The 11,988-nt window shown below is 54.1% G+C and overlaps 1 protein-coding gene across 1 annotated transcript; it reads left to right on the top strand.

Annotated features, from left to right (window-relative positions):
• Positions 1 to 7,181: 7,181 nt before the first annotated feature.
• On the top strand, positions 7,182 to 11,520 carry LOC102071205 (uncharacterized). Its single transcript, XM_074531620.1, has 2 exons — positions 7,182 to 7,290; positions 7,736 to 11,520. The coding sequence occupies exon 2, from the start codon at positions 7,758 to 7,760 to the stop codon at positions 10,935 to 10,937; it is 3,180 nt and encodes a 1,059-aa protein (XP_074387721.1). The 5' UTR covers positions 7,182 to 7,290; positions 7,736 to 7,757; the 3' UTR covers positions 10,938 to 11,520.
• The last annotated feature ends 468 nt before the right edge of the window (positions 11,521 to 11,988 follow it).

The raw sequence follows: 11,988 nt of genomic DNA, 5'->3' as shown, positions 1-11,988 counted from the left end.
CTACAATCACAGGTGTACTAAACTTTGAGGAACTGATAGCTCAAATTAGGAGAGCACCCTACCCATGGAGGACAACTCAAATTGCAGGAGACCCCCCTGAAAACAAAGGAAGCAGCAACAACAGTGGGCAAGTACTTCATAAAGTAGAAGTTGAGATTCGTCCTGAAGAATGTCAAGGCCTAACACCATGAAAAACCAAAGAAATATTCAATATTCAACTCAACCGCATTTAAAGAGATGGAAGAGAGAGATTCTGAGTGGGAAAAAGAAATTTGGTCATTAGTCCGAGTAATTAAACAACTTGAGCTACTAAGGGGTAACCTGTTCAGGCTAATGCTGCTGAGATTCATATGGTTTTTTCTACCCAGGAATGATATCAGTAATGATTCCAGCACACCCACACTGAGGATCAAGGTAACCATCGAAGGACAGCTTATCCTTATTGCAGGAGCAATCACTGCCAGCAGGAAGCAAACTTGGTTCACACATTAACAAGTTTAACCAACAGGGTGGAGTTACTTTTGTTATTTAAGCTAATAAATATGGTAACTTAGTACATGCATTCTACATAACACATGCTTCTCAGTTGTAAGTGCAATTAATTGAATATGACCAGGGATTTTACCCATTACCCAAATTAGATAACACTTCCAACATTATGTCCAAGGATTGCTCCTACCAAAAAGGTGCCATGATAGAGAGGTCTGGGGTGGTCTTTACCTCCCATGTGCAGCCTTTCATCAGCACTGCAAACACTGGGGCTACATGATTTCCTTCCTACAGAAAAGAACTCTCATTCTCATCCAGAAGCCCATCATTCAAACGTGGATACAACCTCCAGTATTATATATGCCCAAAGATGACTCTCATACAAAAGCTGCCAGATCAGAAAGCTGTTGCTGATCTTTACCCCCCTAGGGCAGCCTGTAATCAGCACCTAAACCACTGGGGCTACGTGCTTTCCTTCCCATGGTAAAGCACATTCGTTTTATTTCAGGAGCTCTGTCCATTGGAGGTAAAGGCCAGCAAGACCTGTCAGTCCACATTTTGTGTGGGAGCAATCCTTGGATGTTTTCAGTACTGGAGGTGGTATCCAAATTTCAGTGATGAGGTCCTTAAAGATGACTGAAGCACTTTTAGAGGGGACGGAAAACACCTAGACCCAGGGTTCAAAGAGCAGATTACATGCTGCCCCAGGGGAGGTAGAATTCAGCAACAATTTTCTGACCTGACACATATTGCGTGGGAGCAATCCTTGGATATATTTAATATTGGAAAGTTGTCTCCAAAGTAAGGTGGTGGACTCCTGAAGAGGAATAAAATTATTTTCCATGGGGAGAAAAGGACATAACCCACTGTTCTTGCGCAAATATGCTTCCCAGGGGAGGTAAAGGCCACAAAGATGTTTCTGCCCTGGATCATTTTGTGTTATATAATCACTGGAAGTATTCAGTGTTGGAGTGTGGTTCCAAATGCTGCAACTGTGCTCCTGAACATGAATGACAGTACCTTTCCTTGGGAAGGCAAACACACAATCTGCTGGTGGTGTTCAGATGACTGCAAAGTGAAGGTAAAAGACAGCAACAGTTTTCCGTCGTTACATTTTTGTATGGGAGGAATCCTTAGACATTCAATATCGGAGCTTGAATTCAAATGTCAGAACTCAGGCCCTGAAAGTGAATGACAGTACTTTTCCTAGAAAAATGAAATTTCCAGTCCTTATGCTGGTGCTACAGATAATCATCTGCCTGGTAGAGAGACATGCCAGCAAGACCTTGCTGTTCTGGAGCCTTTATTTGGGAGGAATCCTTGGACATACTCAACATTGCAGGTGATTTACAAAATTGTGTGTTTGATTCCTGAAATGGAATGAGAGTGCTTTTACATGGGAAGGAAAGCAGCTAACCACAGATTATAAATTGAAGAGGGGAGGAAAATGCCAGCAAGACTTTTCTGCCCTAGTCTGTTTGGTGTGAGAGCAATGTCTAGAGCTGAGATGTATTCAATACTGGAACTCAGCTCCAAATGCTGCAACTAGGTTCTTCAATGTGAATGGCAGTACCTATTCTTGTGAAGGGAAACACCTTGTCCGACTGATGGTGCTGCAGATGATCATCTGCCAGGTGGAGGTGAAGGCCAGCAAAATGTTTTCATCCTAAAACACTGTGACTAGTGATTTATTTTCCAAGAAAAAAGTGTCATTCCCTTTCAGGAACACATATAAGAATTTGGAAACCACCTCTACTAATATGTATGTCCAAGGATTTCTCCAACAGAATAGATGCCTGGAGAGATAGATCTTGCTTGCCTTTTTCCTTTCTTGGGCTGACAGTCATCTGCAGCACCAACAACAGGACTAGGTGTTTCTCCTCCCAAGGAAATGTGTTGGTGCCAAGCTCAAAATTTGGATCCATCCAAGGATTGCTCCCACACAAAATGTTCCAGGACAGAAAGGTCTTTACCTTGCCTGGGCAACCTCTCATCTGCCCCTCAAACATTGGCTACCTGAGGCATCATGGGCCCACTGAGCCAGAAATAACTCACCCTTGTATGGCCAGTCCAGACCTCCCTGAGACACTTTAATCCTGGCAGCGCCATCCTCCTGTCCTGTTGTGATGCTTTTCAGTGCCCGACTCTTGGGCACGTGAGCATCCACAGGAGGGACTTTCACAATCAGTTTATCCATTGGCAGTGACGTCTTGCCCCAGTCCAGCAGCCCAGATGGGTTTCCCTTGTGTTGCCAATTGCCCTTTTTCCATCGTTCCAGCCACCCCATAGAGCATTTGCCACGATCCATGAGTCAGTGCAGAGGCAGAGTGTTGGCCACTTCTCTCATTCAGCCATATCCAAAGCCAGCTGGATGGCTTTAAGCTTTATGCTCTGTAACATGACTGGATGCACCTTGTCCTTCAGTGACTTCCACAAGTTGTTATGTAGGACTCCATACAGCAGCTTTCCCTTTTTGATGCATCCCTACATGCATTTTGATGCATTAATCCTGCCTAATATGGCAGGAACCATCAGTAAAGAGAGAGTGACGCTTTTCATTTTCTGGTAGTCAGGGTGTCCTTAGCATGTGCCACCTTCGCCTCTTCCCCTTCTGATGATAATTTGAAATTTTTGCCTCAGGTCCAGTTCATAATGACTTCCAAGATCCCTTTCCCTTGGAACACCCAGCCCAACACTGGCAGCCGGGTGTCAGTAGAAGCTGTGCTTTGGTGCCAATCACTTCTGTCACAGATGGAACCTCCTCATAAGCTGCCAGTACCTGCAGTGTGGTGTGAGGGTATAGCTGGCTTCAGATCCTTTGTATCCCAGACTCAAGAACCATAGGGTGGTCCTCAAACTTCCCCAGGTTCCTTCTGCCAGAGGCTCCAGGGTAGACCATTCTCCCCGGCTGCAGTGTGGAGCATGTTTTCCACACCTTGTCATGTCCTGACTGGTCCAACGGCTACTATTGGAACAATCACCTCTTTAATTTGTTCAAAAGCATGTTGCTGCTATTTTGTTGACCACATCCACTGGAATCTGACAATGTCCATATTGCTGTTTTACTTTTAAAAACTGAATTTCAAGGTCCCTTGACTTTACTCTGTTTTATGGCAAAACGAGCAATCAGGAGGATCTGGATTATCTTCTCCCCTTCTCTGCTGTGGCACCCTTTTGCTGCCTTGGACTCCAGCTCATACTGAAGTTCCAACATGTCCAGCATGGCAGCACTCAGTCAGGGTCATGGCAGTCCACTGTCAGTGTCCACTCTCCACAGGACTCAGGCAGGGGCCGTGTGGGGCTACTGGGGGGTGAGCGAGTCTTGCTGAGCACGCCCAGCTCTCCAGTTCACGGATCAGCTCATGGATGGGGTCCTGAAGTCCCAGTTGGTGCCATGTTGCCAATGGGACACTGTTGTGCTGGCCATCAGTACCTGCTGTTCTTCATCCCTCAGCAGTCCCACAGCAGAAGGGTCCTCTGAAAGACCAAGCAAGGGATTCAGCTGTCTGAATTTCTTCTGTCTCCACAGCAGCTCTCCCAAAGCTCAGTGGTGTCCTTTTGGGTCTTTGAAATGCCTCTCCTGAGGTGATCTGTGCCAAGGATACATGGAGCCTCTAGGCCAGCGACAATGGCGTTTTTCTGTCACTCGTGCCCAGTCAGGAGCACTTCAGCTTCCAGCATAGTCCCTGTTGGGATCCCCCTGTCATCCCAGAAACAGAGATGGATTCTGCCCCTGCATGATGGCATCAGGGTGCATTGTGCACCCATGTCAGCTAAAGCCTTGTGCTCCTGTAGCTCTGCTGTGCCAGGCCATGGATCTACACAGTCCAACTGACCCCACTGTCCTTTTCCCACACCTGGCTGGAGCCAGAGCCCCTCTAGCTCTGATCATGGTACTTGTTGCTCACTTCTTGTAAATATGACCTGGAGATCCCTTCCAGAGGGTCAGAAGTAACATCAGCCCTTCAATTCTGCCTGAGGACTTGTCCAGTGGCAACTGAGTGGCATTTTTCCTTGAAGAGTTTTCTGCCTGTGAGACCACTTTGAGACTTCTATGAGAGTGACCCTTGTGACATCCCTGTGAGACCCTCATGATACCTCTTTGAGAGACCCTTGTGTGAGAGACCTCAGGTGTCCTCCAGGTAGCCCCCAGGACTCACCAGAGGGCATAAGCTCTCAGGAAGGACAGGTAGAAGTAGCGTAGCCATTGTCACTCAAGGACAATGGTGACAGTGATGGCGATGGCATTGCATAACCAGCTGAAGGCCCCGAAGTGCAGCATAGTGAGCCTGCGCCCAGCAGGTGACTTGTAGGGGTGCGTCACTCGACCAGGGTCAAAATACTGCCTCTCCCCCCAAAGATAAACCCCACAAAGCCAAACACCATCACAATACCCCATACCCCTCCAAATGCCTCCTATATTCCCCAAATACAGCTAGGCACATGGGTCTCACCTGAACCTCACAATTATAAAGCACCTTATGTTGGTCAGAGAACTGCCCCTGCATCCCAAAATAGCCCTCCAAATACCCACAAACCCTCCCTAAACCGCACAAATACAAGTGGGTGTAGGAGTCTCACCTGGGCCTTGTAGGGGGCGATGCTGTACAGGGTCATGTACATGGAGAGCTGGATGGAGCTCCCCAGTCTGATGTGGCCCCTGAAAGCACCAACCCTGTGGGTGCCCCATAGAGAACCCCAAAACTACTCCACACCTCCCCCCCCAAATGCTCTATAGGGACCCCTGACTGTCCCATAGTGACTCACAGCTGCCCCTGTGCCCCCCAGCCACCTCCCCATATCCTCCGTAGTACCTGTGATGGAAAACCCCTTGCCCAGCAGGATGAGCATGAGGAAAATGAGGAAGCTGATAGGGTGGGGGGAGCAGCTGGCATGGGGATATGGGGAGGGCTGGGTACCCCCCTTCATCACGCCCCCCACACGAGGGGCTGTGCCCCCCCACACCTCCTGTACTCCCCCAAGCCCCTCATTACCTCCCATGACTTCAAAGCGCCCTTGTGCTCCCCCATATCCCCTACACTTTGCTGTGAAAGCTCTCCCAAATGCACCCAGAAGCCCCAGCCCTTTCAAATCTCAATATGCCCCTTGGACCCCGACACCTCCCAGTTTCTGAAGATCCCCCAAATCCCAATATAACTTCCCCAGGCCCCAATGCTCTCCAGTCCCCACAGCTGCTGCTGGCTCCCACAGACCTGCCCATAGCTCCACTTGTTCCCCCTTCACACTCCATGCTGGCAGCCACTATGAGCATCTTGCAGGTGGTGTGGAGCAGCTGCCATCCCTAGACCAGGTCTGGGGCGACTATGGGGGGTGAGCACCAGATCTGTCAAAACACTGCCTCCCCCAGGCCCCCCTGAAGCTCAGATTTCCCCCCAGCTGCTCACTGATGAATAACATGAGCGTGATGATGAAGACGAGGAGGAAGGTGGGGGGAGGGGTGAGAAGGGGTTCACCCCATGAAGCCCCCCAAAACCCACCAGACTATCCACAGTCGCCCCCTGCATTGCAGCCCCAGCATCATTCCCCTTTGTACTCCAACCCCTTCAGCTTCCTCAGATCTCAATAACCTCCAATATATTCCCCATACTGATGCACTCCAATCCTTCCAACCCCTCAAACCCCTAAACAATCCTCCAGATCCTCATATACTTCCCCAATCCCTGCAGCCCCCCAGACCACCATAACTCCCTATACAGCCGCAGACCCTGATATACAGCAATCCCTTCAGCCCCTCCAGACCCCCTAGACCCCAATAAGCCTCCTCAAACCCCCGTAACCCCCAATATACCCCGCGATCTCGATGCACGCCAGTCGTCCTCGCAATGTCTTTCCCCCGGCCGCGGCAGCACCGAACTCATTGGCCGAGAGGTGCCGCGTCCGGAAGGAATCCCCTTTGGTCGGCACCATCTCGTACTCCAGCTCCAGCCCATCGCCCTGGGGGGAAGATGGGGGGTACTCGCCCCACATTTGCTGAGGGCTACGCATCACCAGCTGCGGCCGCTGCACAGCACAGTCCCTGCAGCCCCCCCGCACACCCCCATAATTCCCCCGTGCACCCCAGTCCCTGCAGCCCCCAAATCCCCCGAGCCGGTTTATAATCCCCCAGACCCAAATATGCCCCCTCATCCTGATGGACCCCCACTCTCCAGGCCCCCCACACTCCCGACAGGGCCCGCCTCGATGCTGCACGGACCACGCCCCCAAGTCAGGCCACGCCCCCGAGTCAGGCCACGCTTCCTACGCAGCACCTGGACAGCGCGTCTGTGCCCGGTGGTACTGGGCAGTACAAGCCAGTACGGCGCCGTACGGCCCAGCAGCACCCCGTACACTCCAGTGTAACTCAGCACAACCCATCACAGCTCAGTATAGACCAATATAGTCCAGTACAGCCCAGTATAAGAGAGCATAACCCAGTACAGCCCAGTATTTTCCCCGAAGGAACCAAAACCAGGTGGTTCAGTCTGAGGAAGGGGAAGAGGAACAAAGAGAAGCATGTGGCAGCAGGGGGACGGCACGGGATGGGGGTGGGGGATAGGGAGGGGAAGAGGCTTGGGTGTCCCAGGGATTCCCCCCAGACTCTGGGAGTCTGCACCAGGGGGGCGACCCAGCTGTGTGGCCTGGTACCCCTTGCCAGCCCCCCGGGGACCCTTAAATCCGTCCAGGCAGGGGCCTCCCCCACCCACGTCACAAGGAGGTGGGTGGGGCAGTGGTGACAAAAAGTGATACCCCAAACTTCCTGTTTCTAACCCCAAAATCACCCAAAGCAGAGGCAGTGGCACGGTGGGAACTTGATGGGGAGCAGGGGGTCCCCAAAATCCCTCTGGGACTGGGGGGCAAGGGGTCCTTGGGTTGTGTGGAGGTTCTTTGGTCCTGGGGGAGGCCCCTGGGCCGTGATGGGGGTCCCTGGGGTGTGTCTGCCTGGGCTGTGGATGGAAGGGGTCTCTGGGCCCTGAAGGAAATCCCTGGAGTGTGTGTGTGAGGCCCTGGGGTGTGGACAAGGAGTCCTTGCACGCAGAGTGGGGATCCTGGTATTCTGGTGGGGTGTGGATGAGGGTTCTCTGGGCCCTGAGTAGGGTCTTTGGGATGGTGGTGAGGTCCCTGGGTTGCAAGGGGGATCCCTAGCGTGGTGGGGATCCCTGAGCCCAAGGTGTAGTCCCTGGGCCTCGAAGGGGGTCTCTATGGTACCAAGCCTCATCCTACTCTCTCTCTCTCCTACTGCATCCAGGATCTCCCCAGGGTGAGTCAGGATGTGCACTCCACTGCTGGTGACACTGGTGACACTGGTGATGGTGCCTGCAGGGGTCTTTCCCTATGGCTTCCACAACTGCATCCAGGCACCATGGGACCCTGGGCTGTTCCGCTGCATCCAGCGCTTCCTGAGCACTGTGGGGGCTGCAGTGGACGACCTTCCCTCCACTGCTACATCCCTCAACCTCTCTGTCAACATCTTGCGCCAGGTGCCCCCCAGTGCCTTTGCCCACCTGCCGCGGCTCTGCATCCTTGATCTGACCCACAACCAGCTGGAACTCCTGGCCCCAGGGGCTTTCTCGGGGCTGTCAGCACTGGCTCACCTAAACCTGGCCCACAACAACATCTCAGTGCTGGCCACAGGTGTGTTTACCGGGCTGGGCAACCTGAGCACACTGCGGCTGGACCACAATCCGCTACAGAAGGTGGCCCCCAGGGCTTTCCAGGCTCTGGCTGCACTCAGCACACTCTGGCTGCGGGGTGGCCGGCTCAGTGCACTGGAGACTGTGGCCATGGCTGTGGGGAATCTGACACACCTAGACCTGCTCGACCTGTGTGGCAACATGCTGTCCACACTGGGCCCGGGGCTGCCGCCCACACTGAGGGTCCTGTACCTCTGCAACAACTCCCTGGGAGCTCTTTCAGGGGCCACCTCTGCGGTGATACCCCCAGGGCTGCGTGTGCTCGACCTGTCCTACAACAACATCTCAGACCCTGCACTGCTCTCTCACCTGTGCCTGAACAACCTGACACACCTGCACCTGGCTGGGAACCCGCTGGACGTAGTACAGCTGCTGCGCGTGGCTGGAATCTCCCCGCGTCAGGTGGACGTGTCAGGGCTACAGGTGAACACAAGTGGCCTGGAATACCTGTGCAAGCAGCTGAGAGGACAGAGGCTGCAGAGGCTGCAGCTGCAGCACATGAACCTTACATCAATGCCCAAAAGGGCTCTGGCCGAGTGTCCGGTGCTGGGTGCCCTGGATGTGTCTGGCAACCGGCTGCGGCATTTGGGCTGCATAGGGCAGCTGCTGAACCCGAAGCAGCATGCAGCACTGCGTGAGCTGGTGGCTGAGCACAACTTGCTGCAGCGACTGCCATCGTGCAAAGGGACCCCAGTTCTGAAGCAGCTGCACAATGTGTCCCTGCGCTTCAACCGCATCTTAGTGGCCGGTGCGGGTGCTTTTGACAATGCACCAGCACTGCGGCAGCTGCGGCTGGATGTGAACGGGCTGGCACGGCTGCACCGCGCAGCGCTGCGTGGACTCCGCAACCTGAGGCACCTGCGCCTTGACAACAACCTGCTCACTGACCTCCTGCCCGGCTCCTTTGCTGACCTGCACCAGTTGGAAGACCTCAACCTGCGCAACAACCGTGTGGCCGTGCTCTTCCCTGGCGCCTTCAAGGGGCTTGACCGCCTGCAGACCCTTGACCTGGGCGGGAACAACTTGCGGCACTTGGCAGCCAAGGCATTTCAGGGCCTCCCGCGGCTTTGCCGGCTTTACCTGGACCGCAACCGGCTGCTGGAGGTGAGGGTGGCCGCATTCCAGCCGGTGCAGGTGACACTGGGCGTGCTGGACCTGCGTGCCAATGGGCTGCGCTACCTGAGCCGACACCTGCGGCAGCTGCCACCTTTCCGCTACCTACATAACCTCTATGACCTGAAGCTGCAGGCACAGCAGCCATATGGGATGCGTGTGGTCCCACAACGCTTCTTCCAGGGCCTCAGTGCCTTGCGCTCACTCTACCTGTCACAGAACTCGCTCTCGGCCATCCCTGCTGATGCCTTCGATGACCTGGCACAGCTGCAGTACCTGACACTGGCTGACAGCAGTGGCGGGATGGGCCACCTGCCTGCCGGCATCTTCAAGAACCTGAGCCAACTGCGCAGCCTGAACCTGGAGAGCGCAGGACTGCGCAGCCTTGGCCCTGAGGTCTTCGGAAATCTGACACAACTGAAGGAGCTGCGCCTGGCCAAGAACGGGCTGCGTACATTGGATGTGACTCTGGCCACCCGCCTCCCCGCCCTGCGCTATCTGGACCTGCGCAAGTGCCCACTGAGTTGCAGCTGTGCCAATGCCTGGCTGCCTGCCTGGCTGGCACGTGGGCCTGTGCAGGTAGTCTATCTGTATAACTACACGTGTGGTGAGGTGGGTGGGGCCTCCGCATACCTGCACTGCTTTGACACGTGTGTGTGCTACCTGGACATGGGGCGGTACCTGTTTGCAGGGACAGCACCGGCTGTGCTGCTGCTGCTGGTGCTGCCGCTGCTGCACCACCGTGGGTACTGGCGGTTGCGCTACCAGCTGTTCCTGCTGCGTGCCTGGGCACGTGGGCACTGGCGGCGGGAGCAGCGGCGCTACACCTATGACACCTTCGTGTCCTACAACTCTGGGGATGAGCGGTGGGTGCTGGAGGAGTTGGTGCCTGAGCTGGAGCGCGGAGCCCTGCGGCTCTGCCTGCACCACCGTGACTTTCGCCCTGGCCGCGCCATAGTGGACAACATCGTGGACGCTGTGTACAACAGCCGGCACACGGTGTGTGTGGTGAGCCGTGGGTACCTGCGCAGCGAGTGGTGCTCGCTGGAGATCCAGATGGCCAGCTATCGCCTCTTCGACGAGCTGCGCGATGTCCTTGTCCTCATCTTCCTTGAGGACATCCCCGAGGCCGAGCTCTCGGCCTTCCATCGCATGCGACGTGTGCTGCTGCGGCGCACACACCTGCGCTGGCCCTCTGAGCCCCCTGCACAGCCCCTCTTCTGGGCAAAGCTCAGGTGTGCCCTGAGTGGGGGGGAAGAGGAGGAGGAGAGGGAGAGGGGGGGCAGGGAGGGAAGCCCTGGCACATCTGGGACCCCCGGGGAAGTTCTCCCTCAGGAAAGAAACGTTCTGCCCCAGAATCACTGCTTTTTATCTGGGGAAGGTGTCCTGTGGAGTGGGGCTGATGGCAGCAAGGAGGAAGAGGAGAATGAGGAGAGGAAGATGGAGGACAGGGAGGGAGGCTGCCCTGACAGAACTGAGACCGCTGTGGAGGTCTCCCCTCAGAAAAGCAGTTTTCTGCCCCAGAATCACCGGCTTTTCTCTTGGGAATATGTTCTGCACAGTGGGGATGAAGGTAACAAGAAGGAGGAGGAGGAGGCAGAGGAGGAGGAGAAAGGTTGCTGGGAGAGAGAGAAGCTACTCTAGAGCAACTTATCCTGGTGTAATGGGGATCCCCAGGGACATTCCCAATCAAAAACATGTGGTTTTGTCTCAAAATCCCTGGTTATCTCTCGGATAGATGGTTGTTAATTGCTGCCCCAAGATATGCAGGATGTCTCTGTTTCGGCCCGCACGGCTTAAGAACGAGTCTGAACTCTTCAGTATTTGGTCTTCAAGTTGTTTATTAATTCTTATCTATAAAATTTTCTTTCTGCCCAGCCAAGGTCTGCTCAGCAAGGCAGCCAAAGGCACTCTGACTGCCCCTGAGGCGGTGTTGTCTTTCTATACTACGAACTACGTATAAGATATTTACACTTAATTCCCAATGCCTATCACCTATGTTAGACAGTGCACTCTAAACCAATCCCAAAGTGCCAGCATCACAGCAGAAAATGGAGAACAAGAAGAAAGGCTAGACACACCCAAGTTCGTCCATCTTGTCCCCATAACCCCCATACCAAAAATCCTAAAATCTACATTTTCACCCTGTGATAATATTATTATTATTATACTATTCAAACCTCTGTGACTTTCAGGTTTTCATACAAAGCTGGTAACTTGCTCCAGGGGTCATAATCAAATCCCCAGGTGTTCTGGGCTGTGTGCCAGGGTCTCCGAGCCCCCCGCTGGGGTCCTCAGCAACTCGGGACACCCGGAGGGACGTACTGAGTTCCGACAGTTATCCTCTGAGAAATGTGCAGTTGGGATGACAGTAATGAGGAAAAGGAGAAGGTGGAGGAGGAAAAGAGGGAAGCAAGATGGACGTCAATATTCAGACGCAGCAAATGCTTCATCATTCAGTTCCTTTTCCCAGCACGTGGGAGATGCAGCTCTTGCACATCTGGGTCACCCTGGGCACAGGCTGCTGCAGCTCAATCTGCTGCTGGGTCATCCTGGGCACACACTGCTGCAGCTGCTTCTGCCCCCAGCGACACCCCCATGGCTGGGAAATTCCAGCGGCCTACAGGAGGCACCCACCAATCCATCCCACCACACCCTGACCCCCAACTCAGCAACTCCCAAGCCCCAGGCAGGT

The sequence above is a fragment of the Zonotrichia albicollis genome, chromosome 37 (genome assembly GCF_047830755.1).
Source record: "Zonotrichia albicollis isolate bZonAlb1 chromosome 37, bZonAlb1.hap1, whole genome shotgun sequence".
In the NCBI taxonomy this organism is placed as follows: domain Eukaryota; kingdom Metazoa; phylum Chordata; class Aves; order Passeriformes; family Passerellidae; genus Zonotrichia; species Zonotrichia albicollis.
This window is presented reverse-complemented; position numbering and strand designations above follow the sequence as displayed.

Bases quoted from the DNA above. Each gene is read 5' to 3' on its own strand.
- LOC102071205 (XM_074531620.1), top strand. From the start codon at position 7,758: ATGTGCACTCCACTGCTGGTGACACTGGTGACACTGGTGATGGTGCCT.